At 48.6% G+C, this 19,141-nt stretch overlaps 1 protein-coding gene across 3 annotated transcripts in view; it reads right to left on the reverse strand.

Annotated features, from left to right (window-relative positions):
- The window catches only part of RB1CC1 (RB1 inducible coiled-coil 1), a 1,537,866-nt gene that overhangs the window by 416,222 nt on the left and 1,102,503 nt on the right, over nt 1-19,141 (reverse strand). For all 3 annotated transcript variants that reach the window (XM_069621043.1, XM_069621041.1, XM_069621042.1), the window contains exon 18: nt 12,534-12,588. In XM_069621043.1, the coding sequence (XP_069477144.1) occupies nt 12,534-12,588 (55 nt within the window). The remainder of the gene's footprint in view (nt 1-12,533; nt 12,589-19,141) is intronic.

Consider the following 19,141-nt stretch of genomic DNA (forward strand, 5'->3'; position numbering starts at 1 on the left):
CGCCGGGGACAAGGACTGATACCTTGAAGCACGTCTCTTGCAACCATCCTGACCCTTGTCCGCACGGGACCTCGTAGGTTCCCGATGAGGATCGAGCCGAGGACCCGAGCCCGAAGGCGTGCGAGCCACGGTTCGAGACCGCTCATTGTCAGCTTTGTGAGAAGGCGTGGACGGAACTGTGTCCTCCTATTGAAAAATCGACAACATCTGCTCCCTAAAGGCAGCCCATTCTTCCGAGTCAGGGACTTCGTTGGGCAAGCCACTTTCCTCGAGGCACCATCCTCCGAAGACGACGGGGAAGACGACCAGTGATGGCAATTCCTTGAATGCCGAGACGAGGACGAATGGCGGGAACCACTCCAGGACCGAGACCCCCCCAGAATCCTTGCAACGCAAAGAGTCACCCCTCGAATCGTCAGTGGACATACCCTTGGACTTGGAAGTATGTTTGGAGTTACTGGGTTTAGCACCCCTACCTACCTGAAGCTTTCCCTTACGCTCCGCAAGGCCTTAGCAGTCAGCGACTTGCATTTAGAGCAGTCGTCAGTGTCGTGACTCTCGCCCAAGCACCACAAACAAATGGGATGCGGGTCGGTGATCGACATTTTAGACTTGAAGTCCCGGCAAGTCTTGAAGCCAGACTGCAGAGTCGGAGGGGTCGAAGAAGAAGACATCTTCACAAGGTAAAACACGAGGCGCGCCAAGTCTCTGAAGCAAACATGTTTGCGGAAAAAACAGAACTGAGGCTATGGGCGCTGTGCGTCCTATTTATAACATCGGGTGACGTCGCCCTCGAGGGAGGCCTTCGAGGGACATTGACCTGACGTCATCGACGCCAGACACCCTCTGCTGAAAAAGTTACCTAACTCCACAGCTGTGGACATTACATGTCAAAGATGTGGAATACGTTGGAGGACACAATCCATTCGAAAGACTATCGTATCCGGGGAGTCTGCAGATGAGAAGGAAGCTGTGGGTGAAGGTCGGTGGTAGAGATAAGTTTTACTAAAAAGGATTCACAGGAGGCAGTGCATGTCTGGGATTCGACGAAAGTAACAGAGAAATGGTGATTGAAGAGGACTACCACTCCGTCACCTCTGGAAGGTCTGTTGTGGGCGATGAGCGAGTAGCCAAGGGGGAAGGCTTTGTGTGCTACCGGGGCAAAGTCGTCGGAGAACCAGGTTTCGGTGATAAAAATTAGGTCTTGCTTGTCAGAGGATAGGAGGTGAAAAATGCTGTGTTTGTTTCTTGCTACCGAGCGGACGTTAAAGAGGATGCAAGTGATCTCCTGAGGGCAAGTGGGTTTTATGGTGCTGATCGTAGTGGGAGCATGGGGGACATGGGTGCCTGGTGGGGTATGAGCATTCAGGGGTGTTGAGACCGGATGAGGCGGGGACACATGGGGGGGGGGGGCTAGGTTCCTGTGGTGCCTGAGTGTCTGCTGAGAGGGTTGCGTTTAAGGGGGTGGGAAAAGTAGGCAGGCAGGGGTAGGAATGTGAGAGTCGAGGGGTGGGTCAAAGGGGGATGGGAAGTTAGTAAATGGGCCGGATGGTGTGAGGGGGTTTAGGTGGGCAGATTCTGGAATGAGTGGGGGCGAAAGGGTTTTAGGTGTACAGGGTGAGAAGTCAAGAGAAAGGGGGTGGAAACTGGGGGAGGGGAGATGGGACGGCAAGGGGGTAGGGTTGGGAGAGGCTAGGAGGGTGGGCTGAGGCAGAAGTGGTGAGGACTAGACGATGGAGGAAGAGGCCATTCACGTCTTCTGTACTTCATGGGTTTAGGAGCCATAAAAGTGTGAGAGAGGGTGGGGAGAGTTTCAGAGGGGGAAGGAGATGAGGCTACGCTTCTAGCAAGGGTGAGACGTGCTACATTCAGAGAGGGGAAGGGATATGAAGGGGTGGATTGTTGGAGGGGTTCGAGAAGATGTTATGGGGGTGGGAGGGAGTGGTGTGGGAGGATGGTCGAGGGGATGGTGTGGATCCCGGTGGGCTAAGGGGGAGGGAGCGGGCGGCATGGGGGCTTGGTAGATAGAGAGGGGGGGGTTCCTCAGGGGGCACAAGGATGGAGTGGAAGTAGGGGCGGATTTGCACTGTTTGGAGCACCAGAGGACTCCCCTTGCTTGGGAGTTCGAAAGAGAGCATGGTGTTTCAGCGGGGGTATTAGGGTGTTCTCAATAGATGTAAGAGGGAGAGTGGAAGTCGATGTGTTAGGATGGGATGGAGACTGGGGTTAGGCACTTGAGGGGGCAGTTTGGCGCGCCAGAGTGCTCCTGTGATCTTAGAGTTCGACAAGGGATGATGGTAGGAGAGTGAGCGGTGGCGTCTAGGAGTATTGATGAATGGGGGAGTGGACGTGGTTCGCTATCAGGTGGGGAATAGAGCGGGGGATTCTGAAGTTGGGTGCTAGAGCGCAGGCCGTGCAACGCAAGGGGGAAGGGGAGTGGGAATGGAGCGGGGAGGCTAGGGATCGGGACAGGCTGGAGAGGCAGTACATCAGGTGTTGGGGTCTCCATCCTGGGGGAGGTCATTGCAGTACCTGGAGGTAGATGTGCTAGTATCAGTAGATGTATATGTTCAAGATGTATAATCTGCGTCAAGATTCTGGTCACTTGGGCAGTGGGAGAGGGCCAACAAGGGTAGCTGAAGGGAGTTCTAGGAGAGAGGCAAAGGCAACTAAATCATAGAAATATCATAGTGCTCACTTTCTAGAAGTGCATCGATCACAGTGGGGACTATCTAGATGCAGATTAAGCCAACAGGAGTAGTCACAGTAATATCTCTGAAAGTATTTCTAGGTGCGAATCAGGTAAACAGGAACAATTTCACAGTGTGTGGGAAAGGCAGACTTAAATACAGTAATAATGCAGGTGGTACCTTCAAGATACAAATCAGGCTAACAGGAACAATTCTAAGTCACAGATGGCACCTTCTAGATGAGAGCCAATGCAGAAGGGGACATTTCTAAGGGAGTGGTACAATTAAACACAGTAGTATCTCGGGGCACCTCTAGATGCGAATCAGACTAACAGGAACAATTCTAAATCACAGGGGGCCCTTTTGGATCAGAGTCAATGCAGCAGGAGCAAGTTTCTAAGTGTGTGGAACAAATAAATCAAAGTAATATCTCGGAGGGCTAACAGAAACGAAATCTAAGTGTGTGGGACAGGCGGCATATACAAAGTAGTAGCTCAGGTAGAAATGAGCCAACAGCTACATCTACCAGCTACTCATTATCAGTTAAACATGACCTTTTTTATTAATAATAAAAGCACGGCTAGTCACTTAATAAAGTTAATTTACCATTATAACAGGAGGGTCATTTTGATTTTTTTTTTTAGCATTTTTATATAGCGCTACGAACCATCATTTATCTGAGCGCTGCTTATTAATACCCACTGTGTGTGGTGCTCATTTATCAACCTCAGAAGGATGAAAGGCTGAGTTTGGCCCTGCCGGGATTCGAACCTATGTCAGCAGGCTCTGCACAGATGACAAAGCGAGCGCTCTACTCGCTGTGCTATCTGACCGGACTAAAGGTAAGCAAAATCCAGGTATTGGCCACGAGATGGTGGCAGATGTTGCTAAAATAAATAATTGGTATGGCCCTGCAGGGATAGAAATTAAGATTGGATAAGCAAGTGCTAAAAGCAGCTCCTGGTATCCAGCCTTAACAAGTAATCAGAAGCTACCACTGGTGAATGAGCAGCTAGAAAATAGCGTTCCACAAATCTACTTTCCATATAAGATGCAAACATATGCTTTTGTGCTTCATTCAGAGCTCTTTATGTTTAACATGTCATATAGATGTGTCCAAATGTTCATTTATAAATCGTCCCAAATGCACAGAATTAAATTCACATAGGTGGGTCTGTGCAGCATCAGTTGTTATCAGGAGCCAAAGGTAGCTCCTGGTAGCTGTTGGTATACAGGTAACCAGGCTCTCCTAGGCTACAAGCAGGAGCTAAATAGATCCCAGCTCTTATCAGTTTCGAACCCTACCCTGTTGTATATTGGGAACCCATTTGACAGTGAGATGAACACACTACATACATTTTCAAAAATATTAAATGTGATAGGACTTTGATTTAATTGATCTTGCCCGTCTCTGTTCACCCATCAGATCTTCCTATCAGCTTCACTGGTTTCCATGTCACAGGCTTGAGTAATCCCAATTTACCCCCTTATCTGTTCATTCCTAAGGGAACTAGTGGCTTACAATTATCATGGCGACTGTTTCTGATTTCCCAGGATACACAATGATCCTGCTGTATGAGTCAGAAACCTACTAATCGATTTTTTTCTAAAGTTTTGAATTCCCCTTCTGTATTCTGTCTTGTGATGTTCCCATTTAGGGTTTCCAGCTCCTTCCCCACCACCACATTTGATTGTGCTAACCACATCAAGACTTGGGGACAGCACTAGCTATATATATATGTACCATATATATATATATATATATATATATATATATATATATATATATATATATTACTCACCGTAATCGTATTTCTGATGCTTGTATCCGTTTAGATTCACATGCTGTGCATAGGCCGACATCTAGTGGAAGCTGCGGAGTATTACAGTCGGTTTTTCGAAACTCGAAAATGGGCGCCAACACAGGGCGTGCCAGTAATACTATCCCTAGTGTGACATCCACTGTACCCAAGATCCCTCACGCGTCTAGGATCCTCAGATTGTATTTTTTCTGACATGAGGTAGCATGAGGAGTAGCGTGAGTACAGATAATCCAAGCAGATAGATAGAAAGGTAAGACTACAAGCAACCATGCGCCTTCTCTCAGAGGGGAGGAAGGGTGGGTCGCATGTGAATCTAAGCAGATACAAGCATCAGAAATAAGATTACGGTGAGTAATGTATCCCTTCTGAGGCTTGTGGAATCTGCTTAGTTCACATGCTGTGCACAGATTAGCGAGCAGTACCTGAAGGAGGTGGGATGTGAGAAGGGTCATGAGCAAATAAGTGTCTTAGAACCGCTTGTCTCACTTGTGTATCTGCCTTGGAATGGCTGTCAATGCAGTAATGCTGAGTAAAAGTGTGAATAGAGCTCCAAGTAGCTGCTTTGCAAATGGTGTCAAGGGGTACATTTGCAATGAAAGCCAGAGTGGCCCCAATGCCTCTAGTAGAGTGGGCTCTTGGCGTGAAAGGCAGAGTTCTTTCAGAGAGTGAGTAACACAGCTGGATACAGTTAATAATCCACTTTGAGATGGCACCTTTAGAGACGCAATCCCCCTCTCTGCCTGTAGCTACGGAGACAAACAGTTGATCTGTTTTTCTTAGCGGTCTGGTTTTATTTACATAGTAGAGGACCGCCCTACGCACATCTAGTGTGTGTAGTTTCACCTCAGCCGAGCTTTGAGGGTCCTGGAAGAAAGCCGGAAGCTCGATGGACTGGTTTACATGGAATTTTGCTATAAACTTAGGTGAGAACCTAGGGTGTGTGCGTAAAACCAGTTTGTCTTTATGGACAGTAAAGAAGGGATCCTGCACTGACAGAGCCTGAATTTTACTGACCCTTCTTATAGAAGTAATAGCTACTAAGAAGGCCCTTTTATAAGTCAGGTGTTTGAGACTGCTTTTATGCATGGGCTCGAAAGGAGCATGGCTAGCACCACATTAAGGTCCCACCCTGGTGGTGGATTTGAAATAGGAGGGTGAAGTCTCTTTACTCCTTCCATGAAGGCTTTAACTACTGGTACTTTCCACCACGAGACCTTGCTATGGGAAGTGGTGTATGCCGACAGGGCTGCCAGGTGTACTTTCAGTGAGTTAAAAACCAATCCTGCATCCAGCAGGTGGAGCATGTATGTAACAATAGTGGGAGGAGTGCAATCAACAGGGTTGATTTGTCTACTCTGGCACCAGATAACGAACCTCTTCCACTTGTCAAAGTAACAGTGCCTTGTGTTTGGTTTGCTAGATTCCTTTAGGATGTCCATACACCTCTGTGGTAAATTGAGATGTCCAAACTCTATGACCTCAGGAGCCATGCTGCCAGGTTCATTGAGTTGGGTTGCTGGGGCACTGTTTGCCCTTGGTGCTGGGACAGTAGGTTGTACCAGGATGGAAGTTTGATGGGCTCGCACACCGCCATCCTGCGTAGGTGTGGGAACCACGGTTGTCTTGCCCACATGGGAGCAACTAGGACGAGCGTCATCGATTCTCTGTTCATCTTGTTCACCACTTTCCTGATGAGAGGAGTTGGTGGAAAAGCGTACGCAAACATCCCTGACCAGTTCATCCACAGGGCGTTCCCCTGGGAGTCTGGTTGGGGGAACCTGGATGCAAATCCTGAGCATTGTCTGTTTTCGCTTGTGGCAAATAAGTCAATAGTGGGGAAACCCCACTGAGAGAAGATACCTTCTACGACCTCTCTGTGTAGAACCCATTCGTGTTCCTCTGGGAGAGAGTCTCTGCTCAGAGCATCCGCAGGGAATTGAGCTCCCCTGGAACATGTTGTGATGACAGGAAGATGTTCCGTCTGAGTGCCCATATCCAGATTTTCTGGGCAAGCTTGGACAGATTTTGCGAACGAGTCCCTCCTTGCTTGTTCAGGTAGAACATGGCTGTTGTGCTGTCCGTCCGGATTTGCACTGACAGGTTTAGTAGGTGGGGCTCGAACGCTTGAAGCGCTCTGAATACTGCCAGAAGCTCTAGCAGGTTGATGTGGTTCTTGGCCACTGAGGGAGACCAGAGACCCTGAGCTGTATGGTGGAGATGGTGAGCTCCTCACCCCGTCAGACATGCATCGGTAGTGACTACTGCCTGTACTTCGGGATCGTAAAAAAGGGTTTCCCCTGTGCGTGATTCTCTCTTGTCCACCAGTGAAGGACTTGTACCAGTGTTGGCGAAACGACCACTAGATCGTCCCACTGACCACTTGCCCGAGACCACTGTTTCACCAACCATTCCTGAATGGGACGCATGCGCAGGCACACGTGGGGGACCAGGTAAATACATGACGCCATCATGCCCAGTAAACGCATTGCTTTGCGTACCATTATTTGGCGACCGGACTGATAATGTGGAATTTGCAGTAGTATATTACGAATTCATTCCTCTGAAGGAAAGGTCAACCCCTCTTGAGTATCTAGGATTGCTCCTAGGAACTGTTTGGAGGTGCTTGGCACCACGCTTGACTTTTTCTCGTTGATTGAGAAGCCTAACTCGTGGAGGAGGTCGATGGTCCTTTGAATGTTTGTCCTGCAAATTACTGAGGTTTCCCCCATTATGAGCCAGTCGTCCAGATAAGGGTACACCGGGATTGCCTCCCTGCGTAGGTGTGCAGCCGCCACCGCCAGTACCTTGGTGAATACCCTTGGTGCTGAAGCTATCCCGAAGGGCAGTACCTTGAATTGGTAGTGACGACTGTCCACCTTGAAGCGCAAGTTCCTTCTGTGCGCTGGGAACATGGAAATATGAAAATAAGCATCTTTCATATCCAAGGTTGCCATGTAATCCCCCCTTTTTTAGGAGGGGGATTACCTCTTGTAGCGTAGCCATACAAAACTTTTGGGGCTTGACATACTTGTTGGCAGGCCGTAAGTCCAATACTGGGCGCATTGTCAAATCTTTCTTTGGCACAAGGAAGTAAGTTGAATAAATACCCTAGTTTACCTGGTGTCCCGGGACGAGTTCTATCGCGTCCTTTTCTAGCAGAATGGCGATCTCCTCGAGGAGAATCTTCTGATGTTCTAAAGAGTGTACTCTTTGTCGTGGAGGATGGTTCCGGGGACGCTGCAGTAGTTCTATACAGTACCCTGCGGATACTGTTGACAGCACCCATCTGTCTGATGTGATCCCTTCCCAAGTCTGGGTGAAGTTGGAAATGCGTCCCCCTACTGGGGTTGCGTGAGAAGGAACCCTGAACTGAGCGTCACTGCTTTGGTGGAGGCGTGCCGCCTCCCTTGATGGGGCTGCCTCTGCCTTTACCACGACCTCTCCTATTACCCCTGCCATAACCCTGGGTAGTCTGTTGGCTGTTGTTCCACTGTGTACCCTGACCCTGGGAATAGTTAGATCCTCTCTGGGAATTTTGGTCACGTGGGCGATGAAAATTACTATTCCCTCTCTGGTTAGAGGGTTTATTGGTTAACTGGCCAAGGGACTTGAGTGTCTCGTATTCGTCTTTGGCATTCTTCAGTGCGTCTTCGACCGCCTTACGAAGCAACAGATCGGCTTCCACCGGTTTGTCCAACAATGATGCCTGGGTTTCTGCTTTAAAACCAGACTGCCGTAACCACGCATGTCTCTTGCTAACAGTGCCTTCTGCTATCAATCTGCCTGCATTGTCTGCGGCGTCAAAGGTTGCTTTCAAAATGCAACAAGACACGGCTCTACCCTCTGCGGAAACACAAGCTAACTGGCCCTTTAAAGGTTCAGGAGCAGAGGGGCTATGAGTGCCGCGACTTCTTCCCACTGATGGCAGTTGTAGCTGGCCAACAGGGTGGTGGAGTTTGCAATCCTTGCTTGATAGGCGGACGTTGAGGCTACTTTCCTGCCGAAACCATATCGTTATTTGCTCTCCTTGTCGGGAGGAGCTTCGGACGATGACAAGGGTGTTCCAGCTCTCTTACGAGTGTTAGTGACAACTAGGGCGTCTGGCTTCAGATGTCCTCTTATATAGAGAGGGTCAGACTGGGCTGCCCTGAAAAGTTTTTCAACCCTGGGATTGACTGCTCTGGTGAGATTCGGGTTCACCAGGGACGGGTCTATTCTTCGCTGAATGGACTTAAGGATCGGGATGGTCTGGGCAACAGGCCTCCTTTCTCCCACTAACTCCTCTGCGAAGTCCCTCTCCTCCTGGACACCGTGGGTGTCAATATGGAAATGTTCTGCTTCACGTGCGAGAACCTCGTTTAGGAGGGGTTGGTTATAGACAGTGGAGTCGGTAACCGGGGCTTCGTTTTCTACTGGGGAATCTATTCTGTAGGTTTCAGGGTCTTCCTCTTCCTCTTCCTCTTTTTGGTCCTCATCATCCCCATAGTATCCCGTCCCGGTTTGCTCTTCTACCATGCCAAATTCTTGCTCCTCACCAAAGGAAGCCTCTCCTTGATACAGTGAATATGGTCTTGAGTATGGTTGTACCTCGAAGGGGTCTGTAGACCTCATCGGTGTTTCAAACCGGGGCTTCTTACTCGGGGGGATAGGATCATTAGAGCCTGAGGGTGTCGGCCCTTGTGGATCATACGAAAGGAAATGGTCTGGATTTTTATTGTAAAAATCAGCCAAAGAAGACATCCTTGACATGACCCTATCTATGTCTTCACTGGACCATTTTTTGGAACTGGGAATGACTCTCTCAGCAAGTCTCGGGGATTTATCTTGAGTAGATTTGCTGGTTTTAGACATATCAGCAGACCTGGTCTTGTCTGTCTGTTTAGGGGGAGTAGTGTGTTTCACAGGTGTGGAAGAGTGCAAAGGCTGCTTCTTCTGCTGTTTTCCCCCCTTCCCGTGAGTGGAAAAATGTTTTCCCTGTCCTTTTGTGGCTCCGGAGGTTTTCGACGCCTGGCGTCGAGGATCGGGGGTTGGGTCCCTGTCCTTCGAGCGTGGGGCCTTGCTGATTTTGTCTGCGGGCTCCGACTCCTGGAGCGCGGCCTGGGGGTGGAAGTCGTCTTCGTCCTCCGACGATCAAACTTCTGTTAGCCTAGGGAGCGAGGCACTCTTGGCAAGAGTGGATGATTGGTTGGAGTCATGCGGCGATCTCGATCGAGAACGCCCAGAGGACACCGAATCGGACCGTTCTGTTTGTGCCTCTTTCCGAGAACTCGACATCGTCGAGTGTCGGTTGGACTGTAACGCTCACCTGACTCCCACAGAGGCGCTGACCAGGACTGGAATGAAGTTGCTTCTTCCGGTGAGGCGCTGGACTCAGAGTATAGCAGGGCCGGTTCTTCTGTATGTGAAAAGGGAGGGGCGTTAATGATCTGCGGGGCAATGTGCAGCTTCCCACTCCCTTCACCTCCTGAACGAAACCCCTTTCTGTAATTCCCTTAGAATCTCACCTTTGGTTTTGTGATGGCGAGCTCTCCTTCCTGCTTCTGGTGCAGGGGCGCGTTGAAACCCAGTTAATTCACTGGATTCACTCTCATACATCCATGTTGGTTCTGCTAATGTCCGAGAATAAAAAGTCTCTATTGTCTTTCTTTCAGGTGCAGAACGTGGATCCCGAGAAGAGCGATGAAAACGATGAAGAATGCTCAGGTTAGTATTCAAAGAATGTTTTTCCTCTGAGTGAAATATTAAACGCTAATGCCGATGTCTTTTTCCCCATAGGGGCCGGGGTCAGAATGCTGAACGAGCATAGACCCGAAACGAGAGGTAAGTTCCGGTAAGTCTTTAATGAGAGTCGTTATTATGTCTTTTCATTCTCTCATTCATTCCGCTGTCTTTCTTTTCCCCTTAGGGGCCGGGGTCTGCAGGTGCCTGTATGCGGCAGAGACACGAAATTAAGTATGACCCGAACAGGTAAGTCTAAATGGAAACTCTGGCTTTCCTTATGCTCTTCTCACTCTCACCTTTGTTTTCTGTCTTTTTTCCCCAGGTGCCGGGTTGATGCAGCGAATCCGGACGAGCGCCGCTGGCAATGGAGGCTGGCAGCAAGGTGAGTGAAATGCGGCGCGGCAGCGACGGGTGAGTTGCCCTTTTAAAATGAAAGTCTTTCCTTTTCAGGATCGCCGACGGGACGACTCTTGGATGAGGTTGACACAGGTAAGGGCTCTTCTTTGGTCCAATTCTTTCTCCTTCTCCACATGCAGGTGTTTCAGGATGCAGGCGGGCGTGGCAGAAGTCAAGAAGCAGGAGCAGGCACGTTGAGCGTCCAGCTGCTAGATGCAGAACAACGCGAAGCGTGAGTTACTGATCGGGCATGGTTTAAATAGCCTTTCAAGAAGTCCCATGTATGTATCCTTCCACTCAGGTATGTATTCTTCCTCAGGCCACACCCGTGTGGTTAAGTAGTTCTAGAGACAAAATAGTCCCATCCAGGCCTCAAGGGGGCCTGGATGTTGCAGCAAGGTCTGCCTCAGGTAAGTGTACACACAAGCACTTAAACACATGTCCTCGATTAAGAGCCTGGCGCCTAAGGCGCCAGGACTGGGGTCCAATATGAGCCTGGCGCCTAAGGCGCCAGGATTCAGGCTAAAGGGCCCCGACTTGGGCCCACTGAGACCTTCCTGGGGGAAATGATGCCTGCCTCTGGGGTTGCTGGGCCCGGGCTGGTTCCTTAGAGGTAGGCATCATGACATGGACTTTGTGTGTTTAGTGTGTGTGGTGTGTGAAGCGCTTGTGTCGCTGGGGGTCTTCCCCATAGCCGCCCTGCCGGACGACCTTCCGAGGTCGGGGACTTGCGCTCGGCTGTCTTTCGACACCGTAATACCCTCGCCGTCCGAAAGTACGGCGTCGCTGCCATCGCTGAAGGCGCCCTCCGCTGCCATGGCCGCTTGCCTGGCGTGGTGGGCCCAACGCTTCGTCGAACGGTCCTTAAGTGTCTTAGGTTTAAACCTACTACACGCTCTGCAGTTCGCTTCGGGGTGGTCCCTCGGCAAGCAGAGATTGCACGTGGCGTGCCTGTCGACCCAAGGATATTTGCAATTGCACTTGGGGCAGAATTGAAAAGGGGTACCCTCCATACACACCTTGAGGCAGCAGGCTGTTAAGTGTAGGAAATGTATAAGATGTACCTATATACCAAGAGTGTAGAGTATGTCCAACCCCCCACTCTCCCTACTTGCAGGGCCGAGGCCAGAGGCCTTCCAAGGCCCGGGCCGAGGCCAGAGGCCTTCCGAGGCCCAAATCCATCGTGCAGCAGCCGACGGTCGATTTCTTCTCCAGCCGGCGTCGAGTGTCGAAGTTCGACGTTGGGATGGGGAAGGATGTAAATAAATTAATATTTTTAGCAAAAGTATGGCTAAGGCCAGGGGACTCTGCAAAATGCTTCCGACCAGTATGGCGGAAAAAAACAATCTGAGGATCCTAGACGTGTGAGGGATCTTGGGTACAGTGGACGTCACACTAGGGATAGTATTACTGGCACGCCCTGTGTCGATGCCCATTTTCGAGTTTCGAAAAACAAACTGTAATACTCCGCAGCTTCCACTAGATGTCGGCCTATGCACAGCATGTGATCTAAGCAGATTCCACAAGCCTCAGAAATATATATATATACATATATATATATATATATATATGCACTTTCCATGATGAATAAAACAAATATTGTTCTGATCAAACATCTTGTATGTATTTATGTCAAGAATCTGCTTTAGAAGTGCAACCTCTTAAAATCTGGGGTGTCACTATTATTGGGGTGTGATTGATGTTCAAGATGGTTTAGTCATACCAAAGGATGATTCAAATATGTGCACCTTTAATCGAGTGTTTTTGGATGGCGTTAATAGAGAAACATTCAGAAGATGGACATCTGTAGAGGAAAAGGTATGCATTTTTTTTTACAGGCACTGCATAATCTAAATCACCCACTGATTATATCTTTAAACTGTATGAAAGAGACCCTACTCACTTTTTCAAGTAACATTATCCTCTGCTTTTCTTCCGACATCATATGCATGTTTTCCCTAGTGAGAAACAAATTGAAAAAAATAAGATGTCATACAAGTCAATTTAGAATGTACTTTCATGGTGTTGTTTGCGAATCAGTCATCTGAAAATAATCAGAGTTCTATAACTGTCCAATGATATTTTTTTCTATAAATATATCTGATCAATCACCCTCAACCCTTTCCCAAACTCACTACACCACCTGAGCGTGAGTATTAGCCCAAGCACTTCAAGAACACACGGAAAACTAGATGAACATTGAACTAATCTGTGCAACGCTTACACAGTCTTTATTATCTGTTGTCACATACCTGAAAAGGTGAATTGAACCTATAGTTGGTTATTTATTTCTTGCCCTTTCTTCAACACATATTTAAATATTGACACTGCAGAAAAGTTTAAATCACCCTATCTTTAATGATATTTTAAAGGATCCATAGAAAGGATCATACTTGAGTAGTTCACGTGAGTTTGTTACTAGTGCAATACCATAGTTTCCCTTCTATGTGAGCCCTGACTAGACAGAGCACCTTTTTAAAATGACAGCAAAGTTAAAAAATGATTTACAAATGACATGTAATGGTACGAGCAACCAATATATCTAAAAAGCAACTACCGGGGGCCAGGGAGGCAGCTTAGCCCCAATGGATTCCATGTAAGCGAGTTCTTCATAAGGAATACGTTACTTACCTGTAACCGCTCCTCTACAGCATTGGAATCCTTCATAGATTCACATGCTGCAAGTATTTCCCCGTCAGGCTGGGAATCCTCTGTAACAATTTAAGGAGAAAGAAACACATAATACATACCTGCTTTCACCCTTATTAGAGATAATCAGTGCAGTATAGTAGTTGTCCAGACAGTCTTTCAAAATGGTCTGTCTTGTGTTGATTAAGCTATTTTTAAAGTAGCACTGCGCTCTTAGACAAAGACAAATTCCTGGAGAAAAAGGTTTTCATTTGGGCTAATTTTCATACCTACAATGCCTTGCATATGTGGCTCAGAACTGGAGGTTAACTTCCAGCAATGGCTACTAGGGGCAATGTGGAGTGTGTGTGAGTTGGCTCCAATGGACTTTTCTATTTTCATTTTTCAGGTGAAAGGTTTTTTTAAAAAAAAAAACATTATAAACTCACCATCATTTTCTTGGTGTTGCTAAAACATAGCCAAATGCTCCAACCACAAGGTTGTCAGGCAGGGGAGTTGCTAGGTCTGGAAAAGACCCGGGGCTAAGCTTATGTCGGAGCTGTTGGGACTGGGGGCTAGCTGGCCTTTTGGCTGTAGCTCCTGAGATTCTATCGGGGGCTACAACCAAAAAATCAGGGGCTATAGCCCCCTTAGCCCCCCCCTAGCAACGTCTCTGTTGTCAGGACTATACTGCACTAATGATCGTTAATAAGGTTGAAACCAGTTATGTAGTTGTCCTGACAGCCTTGCAAAATGTCTGTCTTGGGCTGATTAAGGTATGTATAAAGTAACACTGCCCTCTTAGACAAAGACAATTTCCTGGAGAAAAAGATTTGCATTTGGGATCATTTGCATACCCACAATGCCTTGCTGTTGTGGCTCAGAACTGGAGGTGGACTTCAAGGGATGGCTAATAGTGGCGCTGTGGAGTGTGTGACTTGGCTCCAATGGATTTTACTATTTTTCTATTGATCTATCTATCTATCTATCTATCTATCTATCTATCTATCTATCTATCTATCTATCTATCTCCTACATTACTCAGCGTAATCGTATTTCTGATGCTTGTAGCTGCTTAGGATTCACATGCTATGCATAGGCCGACATCTAGTCGTAGTTGCAGAGTATTACATGATTTGTTTTCGAAACTGGACGTTGACTGGGCGTGTTAGTAATACTATCCCTAGCGTGACGTCTACTGTACCCATGGTTCTTCACACGTCAGGTGCCTCAGATTGTTGTTTCTGATATGAGGTTGCATGAAGTGTAGTGCAAGTACAGAGGTAATAAAGCAGAAAATAGAGAGGGAGCAAGAAACATATATTCACCTTCGACTCCAGAAGGACTGGAAGGGTGGGCACATGTGAATCTAAGCAGAAACAAGCATCAGAAATATGATTAAAGTGAGTAATGTATGCCTTCTGCGACTTGGGTATCTGCTTAGATCACATGCTAAGCATAGACTAGCGAGCTGTACCTGGAGAAGGAGGTCGGTTGTAAGAAGGTAGAGTGACAAATAGATGTTTTAGCACCGCTTGTCCCACCTGTGAATCTGCTTTAGAGTGTGTATCAATGCAGTAATGCTGGGTAAATGTATGAGTTGAGCTCCAAGTAGCTGCCTTGCAAATTGCGTCTAAAGGGACATTTGCAATAAATGCCAAAGTAGCTCCTGTACCTCTGGTATATTGAGCTCTTGGTGTAAAGGGTAGAGTATTTTTGATAGCGAATAGCAGAGATGTATGAAATTCACTATCCATCTGGAGATAACGTTCTTTCAAAATGTGGTCTCCTTCCCTATCAGGTGCTATGGAAACAAAGAGTTGGTCTGTTCTCCTTAGAGCTTTTGTTTTGTTTATGTTGCACAAGACTGCCCTCCTTACATCTACAGTATGGAGGCTTCTTTCAGCTGGGTTAGATGGTGTTTGGAAAAAAGTAGGCAATTTAACTGACTGGTTGACATGGAACTTGGATAAGAATTTTAGTGAGAACCTAGTGTGTGTTCCAAGGACCACCTTGTCCTTGTGTATTACAATGAAAGGGTCTTATACAGATAATGCTTGTAGCTCACTGGTTCATTTTATCAAGTAGAAAGGCAATTTTGTAGGTTAGGTGTTTCAGGCTGGCCTTGTGCATAGACTCAAAAGACAGACCCATGAGCTTTAAGAGGACAACATTAAGGTCCCAACCTGGTAGTGGGTTAGAAGAACAAGTTACTCTCTTACCTGGTAACGTTCTTTCCATTGGATGGTCCGACGACGTATTCCATATCTATGACAGTAATCGCCACAGCTGTGCTGCTTCGGAAAATCTTTCGGCGTCTGTGTCCTGCGTTGATGACGTCGATACGCCATCTTCGAGGACCTCCTCCGACGGCACCGGATGTCATAAGTAGGACCACGACGCCCGTAGCCTCAGTTGTAAATTTTTTCCCAGAACGTATGGCACCAAACTACTGCCAGTATGACCACAGAAAGCCTTGCGGAAACGTAAGCTGCAATCGCATAAGAAATTCTGTAGCGGGGAAGGCAGGGAGGGAGCGATATGGAATACGTCGTCGGACTATCCCATCGAAAGAACGTTACCAGGTAAGAGAGTAACTTGTTCTTCGAGGGGATTGGGTCCTCCGATGTATTCCATATCTATGACAGACTCCAAAGGAGTACCAACGTAAGGAGGTGGGAAAAGAATTCAGCACACAGAAATTTAGAATGCCCAATCAGATTGCAGAGTAAAGGACTGCCTTGCCAAAGGCCAGTTCCTGCCCACAGATAGAATCGAGGGAGTAGTGACGTACAAAAGTATGGACCGAAGCCCAGGTGGCTGCATCACAAATGTTACGAATAGGAACACCGCTCTGCAGGGCAGTAGAGGCCAACATAACCCTGGTAGAATGGGCCTGCAAGCCTACCGGAGGGTCCTTACAGGCCAAGCGGTAACATTCAGAAGCTGCCAAGATAATCCATCGAGACAAAGTCTGCTTAGTAACAGCTTGACCAAAACGCCTTCCAGCGTAACCAATGAAGAGTTGATCGTCCACTCTGACCCGGAACAAGCGTGAAATATGAAAGCTTAAAGCTCTCCTAGGATCCAGCCTATGGAGCCTTTTCTCTTCCTTACCAGGATGCAGAGGAGAATAAAATGCTGGAAGAATAACCTTCTGGCCTAAATGAAATTCCGACACCACCTTCGGAAGAAAGGAAGGACAAACTTATGAAACACAGTGAAGGGTGGCTTAACTGAAAGTGCCTGTAATTCACTCTGCGAGCGGAAGCGACCGCAATTAAAAATACAGTTTTAAGAGTTAACAGTCTCAAAGGGCAAGAATGTAAAGGCTCAAACAGGGAGCACCCATTAGAAACTTGAGAACAAGGTTCAAATCCCAACCGAGCACCTGGAAAGGTGACGGATGGAACACATTAGTAAGCCCTTTTAGAAACTGAGAAATTAAAGGAATTTTAAAATAAGAACACTCCTCAGATGAGCGCTTAAATATGGACAGCGCCGCCAGGTAACCTTTAACGGTACCCACTTGCAAGCCCCTGTGGGCTAAAGAAAGCAAAAAAGAAAGAACCACAGGAATGTCACATGAAAAAGGATCCACATTCTTAACCCTGCACCAGTCGCAGAACTCTCTCCAAAGGCAACGATATAGGGGCTTTGTCGCCGGCCGCCTGGCCGAAAGCAACACCTCCATCACGTCTTCAGGGAGGTCCCAATCCCTATACCTCAACCTTTCAGAAGCCAAGCGTGAAGGTTGAGGGATCTGACCTCTGGATGGAGTACCTGACCCCCCTCCTGTGAGAGCAGATCGTCTCGGTAGGGAAGATGACGTGGAGGGCAGATGGACAAGTCGAGAAGGTCCGGGTACCACGTCCTCCTGGCCCATGCCGCAGCAATGAGGATCATCCGGGAACCGAACCTCCGTAACCTCCGCAGCACTTGCGGGATGAAGGGGACTGGAGGAAATGCGTACAGCAGTGGGAATAACCACTCCACCACAAACGCGTCTCCTAAGGCTCCTCTTGGAGGAAATTCCCACAAGCAGAACCTTTCGCACTTCCGGTTGACACTGGAGGCAAAGAGATCCACTTGAGGGGTCCCCCAAAGGGCGAACATCTCCAGGAGAATCTCCTGAGCCAACTCCCACTCTTGAGAGATCGCGCTCTGCCTGCTCAGAGCGTCCGCCGTCTCGTTGTCGTCTCTGGCCAGATGAACTGCCGAGATCGAAATTTCCTGCTGGCTTGCCCAGAACCAGAGCTGCATCGCCTCCCTGCACAGAGGAAGTGACCCTGCCCCCCTTTTTTGTTGAGGTAGTGCATGGCCACTGTGTTGTCCATCAGAATCAGGACATTCTTTCCTCACACAGTCGGCAGAAAAGCCTTCAGGGCAAGCCTGATGGCCCTCAGCTCCAACAGATTGATATGGAGTCTGGACTCCGACAGAGACCAACGACCGCTGACTGTCAGTTCGTTGACATGAGCTCCCCATACCATGAGGGATGCATCCGTCACGATCATCCCCTCCGGCCAGGGTAGCCAAAATGGAGCCCCCTTCATCAGATTGCCTTCGATGGCCCACCACAGAACGTCCCGGGCGACCGAGGGCGGCACCTGAACGGGGTCGGACATCCTGCCGGAGGACTGTGACCACTGGAGTTTGAGAGCCCATTGCAAAGATCTCATCCGCAACCTGGCCTCTGGCACCAGAAGAATGCAGGATGTCATGAGGCCGAGCAACCTCAAGAACTCGAACGCTGGGAGACTCTGGGCATGTTGAAACTTGTGCACCATCTGCTGAATGTGATGAGCCCTCACCTGGGGAGGAAAACACTGCCCCAGGGACGTGTCGAGCACTGCTCCGATGTACTAGAGCCGCTGTGTTGGCATCAAGTGGGAGGTGACGGACAGATGATCCAGGACTTGCTCGGGAGAGCGCGCCCTGATCAACCAATTGTCCAAGTAGGGGTAGACGTAAATCCTCCCTTTTCTGAGATGCGCTGCCACCACTACCATGAGGTTGGTGAAGACCCTTGGGGCGGAGGTCAATCCGAACGGCAGGGCCCGAAACTGAAAGTGCGAGTCGCCAACCGCAAACCTCAGGTACTTCTTGTGCTTTGGATGGATCGGCACATGAAAATAAGGGTCCTTGAGGTCGAGAGACACCAACCAGTCCTGAAGTTGAAGGGCCTGGAGGACTTGAGAAAGAGTAACCATCTTGAACTTGTCCTTCCTGAGGAGTTTGTTCAAACCGCGCAAGTCCATGATGGGTCTCAATCCCCCGTCTTTCTTTGAAATCAAAAAATAAGGGGAATACCATCCCTTGTTCCTCTCCGCTACAGGCATTAATTCTATGGCGCCTTTCTCCAGCAGGGCTTGAATTTCCTGCGCAAGGAGCGGATCCAGGCTCTTCAAAGAGAGATTCCCTGGTGGGGTGTCGTGAGGCCTCTGCCGAAAAGGAAGACAGTAACTGTGGGCTATGATCTCCAGAACCCACACATCTGAAGTAATGGCACACCATTCTACAAGATGCTGCGCCAGCCTTCCCCCAACCGGCGAACCATGGGACATGGCCTCATGACTGAGCTGAAGTGGCTGCAGTGTTGCCTGAGGGCAAAGAGGCAACTGCCGAGCAGCCGTGGCACCTCGAGTACCTTGTTGTCCACCTCTGGCACTCCTACGGTGGCCACTTTGACTAGCAGCTCCTCTCGCTTTACTAAAGGATGAGTAATAATGAAAGGAACCTCTACTCCATTGCTGTCCCCTACGACGAAAAGGCGGAGGTTGTCGAACTGCAGCGCTCAACCGCTTCGCTGCAGCTTTTGAGGTCTGCAACCTCTCAAGGCTCTCGTCAGCCTTGCTGCCAAAAAGATGTACACCATCAAAG

This window comes from Ambystoma mexicanum, chromosome 5q (genome assembly GCF_040938575.1).
Source record: "Ambystoma mexicanum isolate Mex_15411 chromosome 5q, UKY_AmexF1_1, whole genome shotgun sequence".
NCBI lineage: Eukaryota > Metazoa > Chordata > Amphibia > Caudata > Ambystomatidae > Ambystoma > Ambystoma mexicanum.